This window comes from Paralichthys olivaceus, chromosome 5, assembly GCF_024713975.1.
Source record: "Paralichthys olivaceus isolate ysfri-2021 chromosome 5, ASM2471397v2, whole genome shotgun sequence".
Lineage (NCBI taxonomy): Eukaryota > Metazoa > Chordata > Actinopteri > Pleuronectiformes > Paralichthyidae > Paralichthys > Paralichthys olivaceus.
The window spans coordinates 5,060,712-5,075,246 of record NC_091097.1 but is presented as its reverse complement, the minus strand read 5'-3'; the positions used below and the strand labels follow the sequence as shown (position 1 = coordinate 5,075,246).

Genomic DNA, 14,535 nt, shown 5'->3' with positions numbered 1-14,535 from the left:
GATTGGTCCGCACGTTTTGCGGATCAATCCCCTACACCAATCAGCGATAAGACGCGTTTGACGTCATCTTTAGATGCCGGAAAAGGACTCCCATGTGTCAGTGAACGTCTAAAGGTCCATTGAACGTCTTTTCTGTCACTAACACCAGAAGCAGCGAGTAGAGATGCGTGTCCAGACTGTGACTGAGACTGTAACCTGTAGATGCTGAATGATACTTTAAACCTTGAGCCTGGTTTTTATTATGAACACGGTTCGTTTGAGCCTCAGGTGTTTGACGGTTGAGTTTGTGAAAGGCAGAGCTCTCCCTGCAGCTCGTCGCCATTCTCCAAATATCTCAGAGTTTTTCCGAACAATGGCGACTAACAGCAGCAGTCACGGTGACCGTAATAACCCGGAGACAGGGCAGCCGCTGGGTCCGAAGAAAGTGAAGCAGAAGGAGCCGCTGAGGAGACTGAAAACCAGGGAGAACCGGAGCAGACGGGGGGACGTTCACGGACCGTCCACCGTCTACGTGCAGGTGGTCGGTGCCGGGAGCAGAGACAACCCTGCGTCTCTTTATGTCTTCTCCGAGTACAACAGGTACTGGTTTCATATACATGTGTACAATCCAGGCTATCATCAGCTCCACCCACATGTTAAACGTGTTTTCAGGACACTTCATATTTTCCACACACTTAATTACACCAGGAGAAAGTTCAGCTTTCTACTCCAATACCTTTCTCCGGCTTCTAATCAAGTTCTCAAAATCAAATCACATTCTGCACTTGAAAAAAGAAGAAAAGACACTACCTAAAAGTCTAGTCATAACTTTCTCTTATATTATTTTAAGATCAATTGATGTATTGTTCAAGAAAATAATCAGCAGATGAATCCATAATGAAAATTATAATTTATTCCAGTCTTATATATATAATGGTGATAAACTAGCTTTACCTCAACCAACAGTTACATTACAGAGAGTTCATCAGACATGAACTGAATTTTGGATATTCCCCTGAAATTATCCAGACGGGCTGTATGTGAGAACACAGCTGGATTATGGCAGAATGACTGGGCGTGTTGATGATGTTTCTAACACATGATTCATGTATAACTCAAAAAACAAGAGGTCTGTAAAGATGCCAAATCGGAAAGATGTCTGGAGTGTGGAGAAAGTTCGGCACCAATCGTCCAGACCTTTTTCCGCAGCTTGTGTCTGAAAACAGTTTAGGTCACAGACAAATGGTTCTCATGTGGATTTTAAGCTCTTTTAAACAGCATTGTTGAGAATTAGAGATGGGGTTTAACTTCAGATAAGTAATGAATTCTCAAAGACTCAAAAAATCAAAGACCAAACTTCCTGGAGGTCTTGATGACATTATCAACCAACTTAGGTGAAAATTTTGAAATATTGTTTGTTTTAAACTGTTCTAATCATTCATAATGCTGTTATTTGACATTGAGGATAACTGACTGTTAATTATGGAGCTGAAAAAGAGCTTTAAAATAACATGAGAACAATATCTTTGTGATACTGAAGAAGTTATTATAATATATTACCAAATTTTCATTAAGGTCAGTGATGGTGCGAAACAGAAGTGATGATTTGTGACAGAATGTCCCTTAAGTAAATAAATGAGTAGTTCCACCACTAATGCTTGTGAAGTCAACTCTTTTTAAAAACTAAGCAAGATGCTCCCCGAGTAAATGAGGTTTCGAATCATTAATAAGCTATGTACAGTTTATTTGACTCACTTACAGTGAAACAGCCATGTCTCCAATAGTGTCCGTTTTAGGGGCTTGAAAACAAAGGACCAGTAGCCAGTATTGCAAATAAAAAAACTGACACTGTGTTATCCTCTCGAGCTCACAATAAATATTATCATTATAATATATTGTTTTACCTCTGCTGCAGGTACCTGTTCAACTGTGGTGAAGGAACTCAGAGACTCATGCAGGAACACAAGTGAGTCACTTTGTCCGTCACAGTGTAAACACATGTTAATGGTGTCCATGGACTAAGAGACAGAAGCTGAACATGTGTTTTCCTCTGACAGACTCAGAGCTGCTCGGCTCGACAACATCTTCCTGACCAGACTGAGCTGGAAGAACGTGGGAGGTTTATCAGGTCAGTAACATCTGTCGTCTGATAACAATGGAGGTAAAAAAAATAATCCATGATATTGATGATGGTGGTAACACTCTGTTTGTACACGCTCTGTTTCGAGTAGCATTTTATTTAAATTAGATATTACCGATTGTTTTACATCAGTATCAGATGCCAGTGTGACGTCAGTGTAGCAATTGCAGAGGTCACGTTTCAGCTGAATCTGCAGCTTCACAGACGTTTTCACTGAGTGTGGGTCCATCGTTCAGCTGTCGGGACATACTCTTTTTCTGGTCAGGGACGCTGAAGGTCAGAGTTGGTGGTGCTGAGAGAAATCCTGAGTAAGAGTTTAATTTTAGGGCTTTTCTTCCCCAAAAAATATAGTTTGACATGGCACATATATTATTTGAATATATTTATACTTTTGCAGGATTTCTATATGACTTTAAAGAGTTTATTAATGTTCTACAATAAACTGTGAAAATGATAGTGAGAAATTGTTTTTTCAGTTCCTGTTTGAAAGTAGTATCAAAAGTACAGTACATCAAGGTAAAGATTATGTTTGAATAAATCAATAATTCAATAATAATTATTACATTCAATCAATAATTCTCTAAATTTAATTTGTATGTGTATACCTGTACATATCTCTCATTGTTTATCCTATCATATTCACACTGTGTCAGAGGCTCTAGGAAATGGAGTGCTGACTTTTGTGCGATTCGGACAATATTAATATTAATAAACATTTTTCCTTTTTCAAGGTTTTGTCCCTTGTGACAAATGTTAAGCGTCCTTGGCTTTCTTGAAAGGCGCTATATAAATCCAAGTTATTGATATTATATATTATTAATAAAGAGGCAACCACTGTAGCAGCGTTGTCAATCACGTAAACAGAAATGATAATGGATCCTCGAGTTCAGGTTCTGTGCACTGAGCTTCACTGAACTTTGAATAACAGATGAACAGCTCTTTGTGCAGCTCCAGGGTTCTCCAGGCTGAGTCTTAACTCGCTGTGGCTCAGTTACTGTCACTTTTACAATTTCAGAGAGAAAACTACAACCAGCATCACCACAGACCAAACACTAACACACTAAAACTGTTGTTAAAGCTAAACACCAGCTGTTACATGTCAAAGCAGTGTAGTACCAGATTGAACTAGTGATCCAGTTCACACAATGAATTATAAGAGGGCATTATGGGAATACACAGAAGTTGTAGCACTTATGAACACTATGAATGGATAAAACAATATGTTGCATTGCAGTAATTAAGGAACAACCACTAATATTTTTTGGTTCAGTTTATATCCAGTTTTTCAGCTAAAGTCCTCACACAGAAAACAACAATTAGCATAATTTGTTTAATATTAAAATTGGTTTGTTTAGTTTTTTTGCCCTGTAGAAAAATCCTGGTTGACCACAACTTGACAAACATGAGACAGACACAAGTGGAGAGCAGCTGGGGAACATTTAGCAGCTAAAAATGCTGAAGGAGTCAAATGATGGACACAAACGTGACTCATGTGGTTTGCAAACACTGGAGACTCATCAACTTATGTGGTGATCGTTGTGTTCACAGCTTGTCTCTGCTGCCCCCAAGTGGCTAAAACAACCAGTTACTACAAATTAAAATTTGAACCGTAGAAAATATTAAATAAATTAAATCAAAGCCATCAACTTAGATGTGTAACAAATCATCAAAATGATCAAAACAAATGATGAACGTTGAACCCATTTCAATAATTTAATTATGAGACTTAATCACATTCAACATGAGCAGATTTAAATAATAGCAAACAAAAAGTCTAACAAAGAATTTTGAACCGGTCAAGAAATATTGTAGCATTCATAGATTTATATTATATTGGCCCATTTGTAGAATTCAGTCAAATGCTGTGTTGTTTATGTTTTATTCTATAGGTTATTGTAAATGGATGAGACACCATGTCACTTTTTGCTAGTAATTAAAGAGGTATTTGTTTAACTGAACACTTCTCCGTGTCTGCTGTCTTTTCTGCAGGGATGATCTTAACTTTGAAGGACACTGGTGTCCCTCAGTGTGTCCTCTCTGGACCTCCACAGCTGGTGAGAAACTGAATCGTACTTTATGAACAAAACCTGCAGGAGTTTTAAATTCAACACATCTGCCGTCTCTCCTTGTTTTAATCACAGGAGAACTATGTGAGTGCCATCAAGTCGTTCTCAGGACCACTGGAAGACATCAAGCTGTGTACGTTGACTTTGCTGAACTGAATGAGATCAATATTATTTTTTGATATCACTTTGATTATTGACTGTTTCGTGTTCTTGCAGCCGTTCGACCGTACACTGACGAAGCGCACTCAGACGATACAATGACTGTTTATCAAGTGCCAGTGTTTGGTGAGTTCTCCTTGTCCTTCAGAATTTTTTTTTTTTTTGCTTTTAAATCTTATCAACTGAAATTGTTCCTGACTCTTTTTCCATCTTAACTGTGTAGCTCAGTCAGGGGGGCCTGGCAGAAGGCTGTCCCCCAGGTCGAGCAGCCCCTTTCGAAGTCCTGGCTCTCCGATGAAAGACAACATCGACTCAAACAGCTGTGGAGGTGGTCGACGCAGTCCAGGCGAGTCAAACCCGGAGGCAGTTTTGGCCATCAGTGTTCATTTCACCTTTTCATTCAACCTAATTTCACACAAATACCAAAAGGAAAAAGTTATTACCTGATGACAGGTAAATAAAGTTTAAAGGTAATTCTACAGTGACAGTGTTTCATTTGTGCTGAGACCATTCGTGTGGTCCATCAGCCAGTCAGAGACAGGTGTGATGTCATTTGTGTTTCCTTGCAGTGGAAGGAATCTGATTCCTGGTCCCAGTGTTGAAATCTTGTACTGACCAGGGACGCACATTTCAAGCAGAGATACTACTTGATATATAACCTCAATAATTCTACAAAGACGGCAGCCATTTTGGGAATTCTGGTGCATTTATTTTGTAAAATTCTTAAAATTAAATGACCCATCCCTCGTACTGACTTCATGTTTTGGTGGTATTGCCACTTGAGAGAAAACGTCAAACTGATGTTTAATTATAAATTCAGCGATGTCATTATTTGTTTCTAATATTTTGTAGGTGAAAGACGAACAACGACTAGAGACACGTCTGTGGTGGTGGCCTTTATATGTAAGGTGGGAAACTATAATTAATGATCTCATTGTGAGTGCGATGTACAGGTCGAGGAACTTTGAGTCACAACATTGTTCTCATTTTACAGCTTCACCCCAAGAGAGGAAGCTTCTTGGTCCCTCAGGCCAGGGAGCTGGGACTGCCAGTGTGAGTGGATTCTACTTATAGTATCGATGGTGCTGATGAGATATCAACACTGGCGATCAATGCCAATAAACTCAGTTCATTGTCATGTGGACAGTGTTTCTGTGGGAATTAATTTATTATTATCATTATTACTATCATTTATTTTATTGGATTGAAATATTCGATTTTTTATAGATAATAAATACTCTGCTGTATTCGACTACTATTATCTATGTCCTAATCTTTATATAAAACCTCATTGTAACTTCATCATCTGTTCATTATTGTTTGACTCATAAAATGTCAGAAAATTGTGACAAAATATCGAATCTATGACTTTTTCCTAGAACCAAAAATATGTAAATTGATTATTTTATTTATCCAAAAGCCCAAATAGATTCTTTATTTAATAAATGAACTAATTGATTGAAAGGTTAAATTAATTTAGGTGTAATAATATATTTTAGCATTTTTATTGTATTTTTTTTTTACAATTATAAAATCTTTTTCCTGACAGAGGCACAGCAGCCATCGGTCCTCTCATCACCGCTCTGAAGTCTGGAAAAAGTATCACCTACGAAGGAAAAGAGGTTCTGTACGACGATGGAGCCTCTCAGGTTTCACACTGCAGCTCCTGGTTGTGTCTGCTGACAGTGTTGTTGTTGTTGTTGTTTCCTTATAGATCCGACCTGAGCAGGTTTGTACTCCCACTGACCCCGGACCGATCTTTATCATTGTCGAGTGTCCGTCTGACGAGTTCATCAAAGGTGTTTGCACCAACCAGCAACTGAGGAGGTGACACTGATTAGCTGAGACTTAGATTTTAAAAGCTCTCTGTGTCTTTTGCTGAATGAAACTGAGTTCAGTCTCTCATCCCGTCTAGATACCAGACAGGAGGGACGGAGGACTCTGCTGTGCTGGTGGTGCACATGACTCCAGAGTCTGTTTTGAAAACCGATGAATACAAAGAGTGGATGGAGAGGTCCGACTTCTGACGCCGTAAAACCAGACTCCATTGACTTTATTACAGTTTGATGTTCAGAGGCTGAAGGTGTTCTCTGTGTTTGTGCAGGTTTCCATCCTCAACAGAACACCTGATCCTGAATGAGCAGGCCTGCACCGACCACAACGTCAGAAGTCACAAGATTCAAGCTCAGCTGAACATGATTCACCCCGAGATCTTTCCAGAACTCAGCTCTTCCAAAACAAAGGTAACACTGGTGGTCACTTCCCAGAATTATGCACCTAATAATAACTGACAGGTTTATTGTTACAAGGAAGCACAGTGTGGAATTTGGTGCGACGTGGACATGCAACATTTTTAATATTAAGAAAATTTGAATAGGCGAGCAGTGCTCTGTTGCCGCAGAGACTGTGACTCATCAATTTATAGTCGTTTCCACAAATGAATGACAGAAGGAGATTCTCTGCTCAGATGCGGAAATCTCTGCAGTGTTGAGGGAAGGGGGGGGTGCAGCAGGCAGAGGCAGAACGTGATGTACTGCTGAGATCATGTGTTTTAGTGTACAGCACACCAAAACCGGCTGAGGTCACCAAAAGCTCTCTTGACATCTTGGTCTTTTACTTCTACGTGTGTGGCTACGCTTTTCCATCCTTAGATATACATTATTTTTATAGTTTTGTGCCTGTCACGTGTTAGGAATGTCATCAACACACCCACTCGCTTGCAGTGAATACTCCTGATACTCTCCGGCTGTATTCTCACATGACCTCACTCAGTAGTTTTTATGAGGGAGAAAGTCTTGAGATTCTTACCTTTGTGTTTTCACATACAGTTCAATATCAGGAGAACATTGAAAGTTCAGTGCATGTCCAAAAGCCGTAATAGTATCTATTTATACACATGCACCACATTACTGTATATACTTTTTAAAAAGTCATTTACTGACCAAGCACTTTATAAAGGACATCATAATAATATCGGGCAGTTCATCCCTTTTCCCTGGAAACAGCTGCATGAGAGACATAAGAGACAATGATTCACTTTAACGGTGCACTTTAATAAAGGGCTCTCCATGTTTGTTCATTCTTAACAATAAAATGTAAACATAGAGCGATGATGCTTCTCCACTTCCTCAAACGATCCAGAAAGAAAGCCAAACTATCCCAGATACAAACGCTGCAATCTTGCACCGATAAGTTATTATTAATCATAATTTCCCACAGCGGCGAGAGACTATAGACTCTATACTGTTAATAAAGATAGACAACTTCTCCACTTCCTCCCATTGGACTGAGATATAATAAAGCATTTTGGATACAGGAACTGATATCCTGCACTTTTGACGTAATTTGGTGCCAGAGTCATCAAATAACAGTCACTCACCAAGATGGTTTGGCTTCACTTTCAGCGTCTATCTTTTTTTACAGTCGATGGTTCAGGAAACAGTGTGCATACCCGACCTGAGTCTGTCAGATGTTTGGGTTCAGGTTCAGGTTATCTACTGCACGTGCCTTTATCAGGGAACACTTTGGGTTCTGTTTTTGAAACAAGCAAGAGTTTAGAAAATCAGTTTTATGGATTAGGATGAAACCTGTGTTGCTATGCTTTTAGTTATTTATTTTGAATACGTTTTAGTTTGGTCCATGTCCCATCCATTAACATAGAGGAGGCAGGGTTTATGACCTACACTGCAATGCAGCCAGCCACCAGGGGGCAATCAAAGCACTTTGGCTTAACCTTTTCGGAGCAGTCATGTTGTCCATCTTTCTGTAATGTCTTTAACCAACATTCATGTCACCGAGGACACACTTTTTTTCCCTAGAGAGCAAAATGAGGTCCAGTGTGATGTTCTTAAAAACAAGGTGTTTTCAAAGCAAAGAGTTCACAAAGTAATAAATCAGATGTGATAAAAAAAGAAAACGTCATAAAACCTTCTTTTTTCCCTCAGGAGCCTCAGGCCGCCCTGCATGTCCCCAACGTCAGAGCCGAGTGCCTGCTCAAGTTCCAGCTCAGACCTGTAATGGAGTGGCAAAGGTTAGTTTGTCCTTCAGTTCCCCCAATTTATCCTGCGTTACTCTGCAGCTCAGAGCGCTGCCTTGTCACAGAAAACAATCTGGAATGGACCATTGCCCTCAACCTCCTCTTTCTTCTTCTTCTTCTGTAAACTCGTCTTACAAGTGTCAGTGTTTTTTTTCCCCTGCGCTGTTTCTGTCAAGCGCTGTGGAGGCGCTGTGAAAAGAATCCCTGTTTTCCCTGGCCGGCGCTTTTTGCGGGCAGTGGTGTGTGTCTTCTTGACTCTGTATCTCATTCGTTAGAGACGCCATCCCCTCCTGCAACGCTGAGGAGTTTGTGCAAGAGGCTTCCGAGGTCCCAAACTTCCTGGAAGAGGTGGACAAGTGCAGGAAGATTTGCTCCAGTGACGCTGCAGAGCCTTCTGGTCAGTTCTCTGGAAACTCAGAGACATATTTTCGCTTTTCAACAAAAAGATTTAGAGAAGAAAATGGTCCAGCAGCAATGTTGTGAAGAAAATATTTTTAAATTGATTTTAAATAACACTGCTTGTTTATCTCTTCGTACTCAAACATTGTACTTGTATATGATAAAATGTTTCCTGCTGCAGGACGAGGAGAAAAATACCCAGAGGTGGTTTTCCTGGGAACAGGTTCAGCTCTTCCGATGAAGATCAGAAACGTCAGTGGCACTTTAGTAAACATCAGGTGTGGATCTGTTTTTATTACACAAACAAAGATAAAGATTATCAACTCATTTAGCTACCTCCGCTAAATATTTAGGTAAGACTTAATTATGTTAGCTTTAACGATCTGTTGCACTTTAAAATTATTATTAAAATGTTTTGGGGGAATGCTTAACTTTGTAATGTCTGTGCTGTAGTTCTTTCTTAATGATACAGATATTAGCCCGCTGTAAGACCAACATGGAACTGATAACTGATCATATGCAAACATCCTGATCAGAATGGATCTTGGTTCAATCAGCTTGTCTGAGTCAATGAGTTAAAGACTATAGATACCTAGCCTTTAGTTTGAGAGATAAGTTTTCATGGTTATCTTCTACTCGACTACCTCACCTCATCTTCAGTTATGGGGAAGTGTACATAATTCTTGGATACTGATATTCCTTCATATCTGTTGTAATTTTGTTCATTATGGTCTTAAAACATCTTGGGTTTAACTTGTTGAAACCCGACCTGGAAACATAAGAATAAAGACAGACCATAATTTGTAATTTCCTCTGTCCGGTGTAGATTTGCTCTTTTCTAGCCTTTTCTTCATACGTGTGTTCACTCCTGTTTGTAGCCCGAGTCAGTCGATCCTGTTGGACTGTGGAGAGGGAACCTTCGGTCAGCTCTGCAGACACTACGGGGAACACGTGAACGAAGCGCTCTCCAAGATTTCCACTGTCTTTATCTCACACATGCATGCTGACCACCACACAGTAAGCAGCCGTACATCTTGGTGAACTGAGAACTAAACACAGCACTGGTAAATACTGTGACTCATGTCCAACCCTTCTGTCTCAGGGGCTGCTGAATTTGTTGTACCAGAAGGAAAGAGCAATGGTAAAGAATCAAATCTCATTTTTAAAATAATGACACTATTTTCTTTGCTCATTTAATATTTCAAAGTTGCTTGAAATCAATTTAACTGATGTTGCAGTGATGTGTTGTAAGGTCTTCTCAATTGTCTTTACTATGTCATCGCTCTGATAGTACGTCATGTTTTGTGTGCATGAATTTTTTGTGGGTATGAATCTGAAATGATTGCGTTTGACTAACTTTGTCATATTTTTGTCTCTAGATGACTCTTGGAAAAGAGTTAAGCCCCATTTACCTGATTGCTCCGAACCAGATCATGACCTGGCTCAACCAGTATCACGACTACTGCGAGGAAATCCTCAGCCATATTAAGTACGTGGACAGAAAGACATCGTAACATCACATCTCAAACTTGACCTTCACACTTTCCGAACGTGAAACTGTGTATGTGTCAGATGTGTCTGATGAAGAAATCTAGTGAAGAGACCAAAACCACATATTAAAGAGATAGTAACTTTCACTGGACAACAGCGCCCTCTTCAGCCATACTTGTCGATTCATTCTGTTGGGATTCGAGCCAAAAGGGATAGTTTACAGAAAAATGAAAATTCACTCATGATCTATTCACAGCTATGATATGGAGGGGTGGGTGAAGTGTTTGAGTCCACAAAACACTTTTGGAGTCGCAGGGGTAAAAAGCGTGGCAGCCAAATCCAACACAATTCAAATAACTGGTGATACATTTTTCAAACATAAAAAAACAAACAAATGAAACATAAAATGCCTCCGTGCTGCTCCTGTGTTGTCATCCAAGTGTTTCGAAGCCCCAACATTCCGATTCAACTTGAAATGGCGACATTTACAATGTGTTTTTTTAGCCTAAATGTATTCTGGTATCTTCCTCAGAGCCAGTTCACGTTCGCATGCAATACAACGGAAATACACACTGCACACACACTGCACACACACTGCACACACACTGCACACACACTGCACACACACTGCACACACAAGCTCTCGCCCAAGGGGACGCACGTAGTTCACATTACCAATCGAAAATGAGTTGATTCTTTTTTTGTGACAAAATATCCAGAATAACAGCAGATTTATCATTTTAATCCTTGTTAATCTGAAACCTGTACATGAAAATACGTGGATACTTCTGTCCATGGTGTGTTAGACATGCTGTCGGCAGGCTCTAGTGATACTTATCCTAAATGCCGCTGTACAGAGACATGGTACAAAATAATCCCTTCTCTTCTTCTCTTTCCTCGGCTTAAGTTTTCTTTCTTAAAATCTTTTTTTCTGGTTTTCAGTTTCGTCCCAAACAAGTTTCTATGTGATCATGGTGATCAGCCCACACAGCGGACAAGGGCACTCATCAAAGCGTTCCTGAAAAAGAACGATCTGCAGAAGGTCTGTTTGAACATGCCGTCCTTCAATGTTTAAAAAAAAAGAAAAAAAAGAAAAAAGCTTTTTAAGTGTCTAATCCTGTGTGTTTGTGTGCCTCAGTTCCAGACGTGCACAGTGCATCACTGCAAGAACGCCTTCGCCTGCAGCTTCACGCACCAGTCCGGCTGGAAACTGGCCTTCTCTGGTGACACCATGCCCTGCGATGGATTGGTTCACATCGGTTAGTAGCACTCAGAGTGATAAGAGCCCATATTTCACTCAAGTGTGTCTAGACAGGCATTCTGTAGGTAATAGCAAATTGAGCGTACGCTTTCAATATTTCAGAGATTCATATAAGGTCATCTTAACCATAGCTTGACTACACGGGCTGTTCTGAATAATTTATCCAATATTTCTCACTGCTTCGGATCCCTCTCATCGCTGGCAGGCTCTTTCTAATGGTTCCTGAGGGATCCCACTTCATTGACTCCCTTTAAATTGCTTGACTGGATTCAGTCCAAGAAAAGCCTCCCAGAGACAGCGATTGTATCCCATGCCTGTTCATTATAAATGGCTCAGCTCACCAGACAAACAGGGCGTGCCAGTTCTTGATTACGCCGACTACCTGATTGATTTCCTGTGGGACAGGAAGAGACTGTAAGTGCTTCTCTGTGATGCCTTGCTTTCCACCACAGGGAAAAATGCAACCCTGCTGATACACGAGGCCACGCTGGAGGATGGGATGGAAGAGGAGGCTGTGGAGAAGAGGCACAGGTGAGTAAAACAAACATTTTCACCACGCGGCTCAGTTAATGTAATTTATGCAAATGTTTAAAATCGTTGAAAAAGGAAAATTGGCGCAGTTAAAGCTGTCAGCCAGCTAAAAAATGTTTCTTTATTGGCTCCTGGAGGTTGCACTTACGTTTTTAAGGGCTTATTAAATTTCTTTACTTTCCTCAGACAATTGCCATTGATTTTTTTTTTCTCACCTTTTTATAGTAGCAGAGTGAGCGTCTGTCTTCACAACAGCATCATTTTATGTCTTTGGAAAACAATATTAACATGGAAACAGTCCCTTTGAGAAAGGAACAAAAACACCAGTCGGTTGAGAAAGTTGCGTAACGCCAATCTGTGACTTTATGGATTCTTGTTTTTCCCGACAGTACGACCTCTCAGGCCATCGGTATCGGCATGAAGATGAACGCCAAGTTCATCATGCTGAACCACTTCAGCCAACGCTATGCCAAGATCCCTCTCTTCAGCGAGGACTTCAACGACAGAGTGGGAATATCCTTCGACCACATGAAAGTAAGTTTCCATGTAGACGTGCAGGTAACACGCAAATTATGTTTTGGGAAATTGCTTCTCCAGCTCGAACATGTGCTCATGAATGCAGCATTCAGACAAACTATAGCCCCTTTTCCACTGATGAAAAAACCCACCAACACCCACAATCATCTGGCTTTTGTCTGCAAGGGAAATATATACAATCATCATTCTACAAAACTCTCCACTGTCAACAGCTCTTTTTTGCAGGTTTATTTGCATATAAAAACAAATGCTTATTTTGGTGTAAAATAGGTGTTACTGAGCACTTTATTAGGGACACTACACTAAAACTGGTAGTTCCTCACTCTGTTTGATTCTATCACGTAATCTCTGTAGATTTGTCAGATGCACACTCATGCTGCCAAGTTGATGTTCCACTCCCCAGAGGTTTTTATAGGGTTCAGATCTGCTGAGTGAGGAGGCTACTGAGGTTCCGAAATAAATAAACTATAAACGGCTGAGGGGATACAAATAATTTCAATAGTTAGAATTGCATCAAGAATATAGAATGAAAATTGGCATTCAGTAGAGATTGGTCCAAAACATACAGTTATGATTTGACATAAAAATACTAGATTGACTAAACAATCTGAATGTCCACTGACTGGATTTCTACAATATCACATGACCTTCATCAGCAGATGGAGTTTGTTCATTCGTTTGCGTGACCTCAAAAAGATGATTTCATCTGAGGTACGTTGTGAACTTCTCGTCCTCGTTTACTTAAGTAGACTTGCTGATGAAGGCCACAATGGTAACACATGTTAAATAAAAAATACAGACTGCACGTCTTTGCCAGTGGAAAAAGTGGATTCTCTGCTCGTGTTGATAAGAGACCTGGAACTGGAACCTCAGACTGAAAACAGTATGTTTGCTTGAGTAGCTGCATTCATGAGTTTCTATTGTTTTAGTTTCCCACTTTCTGAAGAAAAGAGAGAATCTTCCCTTTCTGTGTCAAGGCTGAAATCAAGTACATTGTCCTCTGCCTCAGCACTGAATGTAAAAACCAGAGTTGGTACATTGACCATTTTCTTTCTCATCATCTCCTCTTCTCAGATTCACTTTGGAGACTTTAAAATCCTCCCCAGACTCATTCCTGCACTTAAGACCCTGTTTGCCGAGGAAATTGAAGAAATGGAGGAGAGAAGAGAGAAAAGGGAGCTGAGACAGCCGAGAGGAAGCAGCTCTGAGGCGAACAGCGAGCAGAAGTCGAGTGGAGCGGCAGAGGAGGCCGGCCGAGCTGCCAAACGAGATCAGGAGGCGTCAGCAACAAATGATGTAGAAGCAAAGAGACAGAAAACCCACTGAAACATGAGCTCAGAGGAAAAGACTTTAGCAGTGAGAAACATGAGTTATTTTTATTTAAATGAACTTTATGATATATGATTTTTATTTGGCTTCTGTGGTTTTATTGAAGAAAAATGTATATTTCTGGCAATGTATAATGCTAAGCTATGAATATGTTTTTTTTGTTTTTCATTAGACTGAATAAAGCAAAACCACACGGTGTGTAGTTTATTCAAAATGGATGTCTTTAGTGGGAACCAACATAATTTCACGTAGAGGACAACGTCTCCACATCTTCCAAATGTAAGAAAATTAAGCTAAAATACTCCAGAAATGAATGCCTTGCACTAATGAAGTTATTTGGAGTCACAGTCTGTGCAATGTTGGTCATTTTGTCGGACTGTGGTATCGAGCTCTTGCCGATATAGGTTCTCGACCAATCGTGAGCCAGTCGCAGCTTTCAATCATGACCTTTAACCCTGTTTTTATATCATCAAATAACTCATTAAACCAAACTTATGAGGAACATGAACAGAGGGATGAAGTCAATTCACCTGAACACACAAAACTGAGGAATTATTGTTTCCATTACTCCACCTTTAAGTAACAGAACTCCAAAATATCCATAGCT

General features: G+C 40.1%; 1 protein-coding gene across 1 annotated transcript; it reads left to right on the top strand.

Moving 5' to 3' along the window:
• The first annotated feature begins 59 nt into the window (after positions 1-59).
• On the top strand, positions 60-14,126 carry elac2 (elaC ribonuclease Z 2). Its single transcript, XM_069525202.1, has 24 exons — positions 60-579; positions 1,895-1,945; positions 2,037-2,107; positions 4,109-4,173; positions 4,261-4,318; positions 4,402-4,470; positions 4,568-4,690; positions 5,197-5,252; positions 5,339-5,397; positions 5,894-5,966; positions 6,059-6,171; positions 6,260-6,358; positions 6,449-6,587; positions 8,289-8,374; positions 8,656-8,777; positions 8,961-9,057; positions 9,658-9,796; positions 9,882-9,920; positions 10,159-10,268; positions 11,213-11,312; positions 11,409-11,529; positions 11,984-12,062; positions 12,452-12,596; positions 13,674-14,126. The coding sequence occupies exons 1-24, from the start codon at positions 242-244 to the stop codon at positions 13,923-13,925; spliced, it is 2,604 nt and encodes an 867-aa protein (XP_069381303.1). The 5' UTR covers positions 60-241; the 3' UTR covers positions 13,926-14,126.
• The last annotated feature ends 409 nt before the right edge of the window (positions 14,127-14,535 follow it).

What these genes read in the sequence shown, in the direction of transcription:
- elac2 (XM_069525202.1), top strand. Translation starts at nt 242, where the DNA reads ATGAACACGGTTCGTTTGAGCCTCAGGTGTTTGACGGTTGAGTTTGTG. An exon ending in TCTCTGGACCTCCACAGCTG is followed by an intron (nt 4,174 to 4,260) that starts GTGAGAAACTGA and finishes TTTTAATCACAG; the next exon opens with GAGAACTATGTGAGTGCCAT. An exon ending in GGCACTTTAGTAAACATCAG is followed by an intron (nt 9,058 to 9,657) that starts GTGTGGATCTGT and finishes TCCTGTTTGTAG; the next exon opens with CCCGAGTCAGTCGATCCTGT.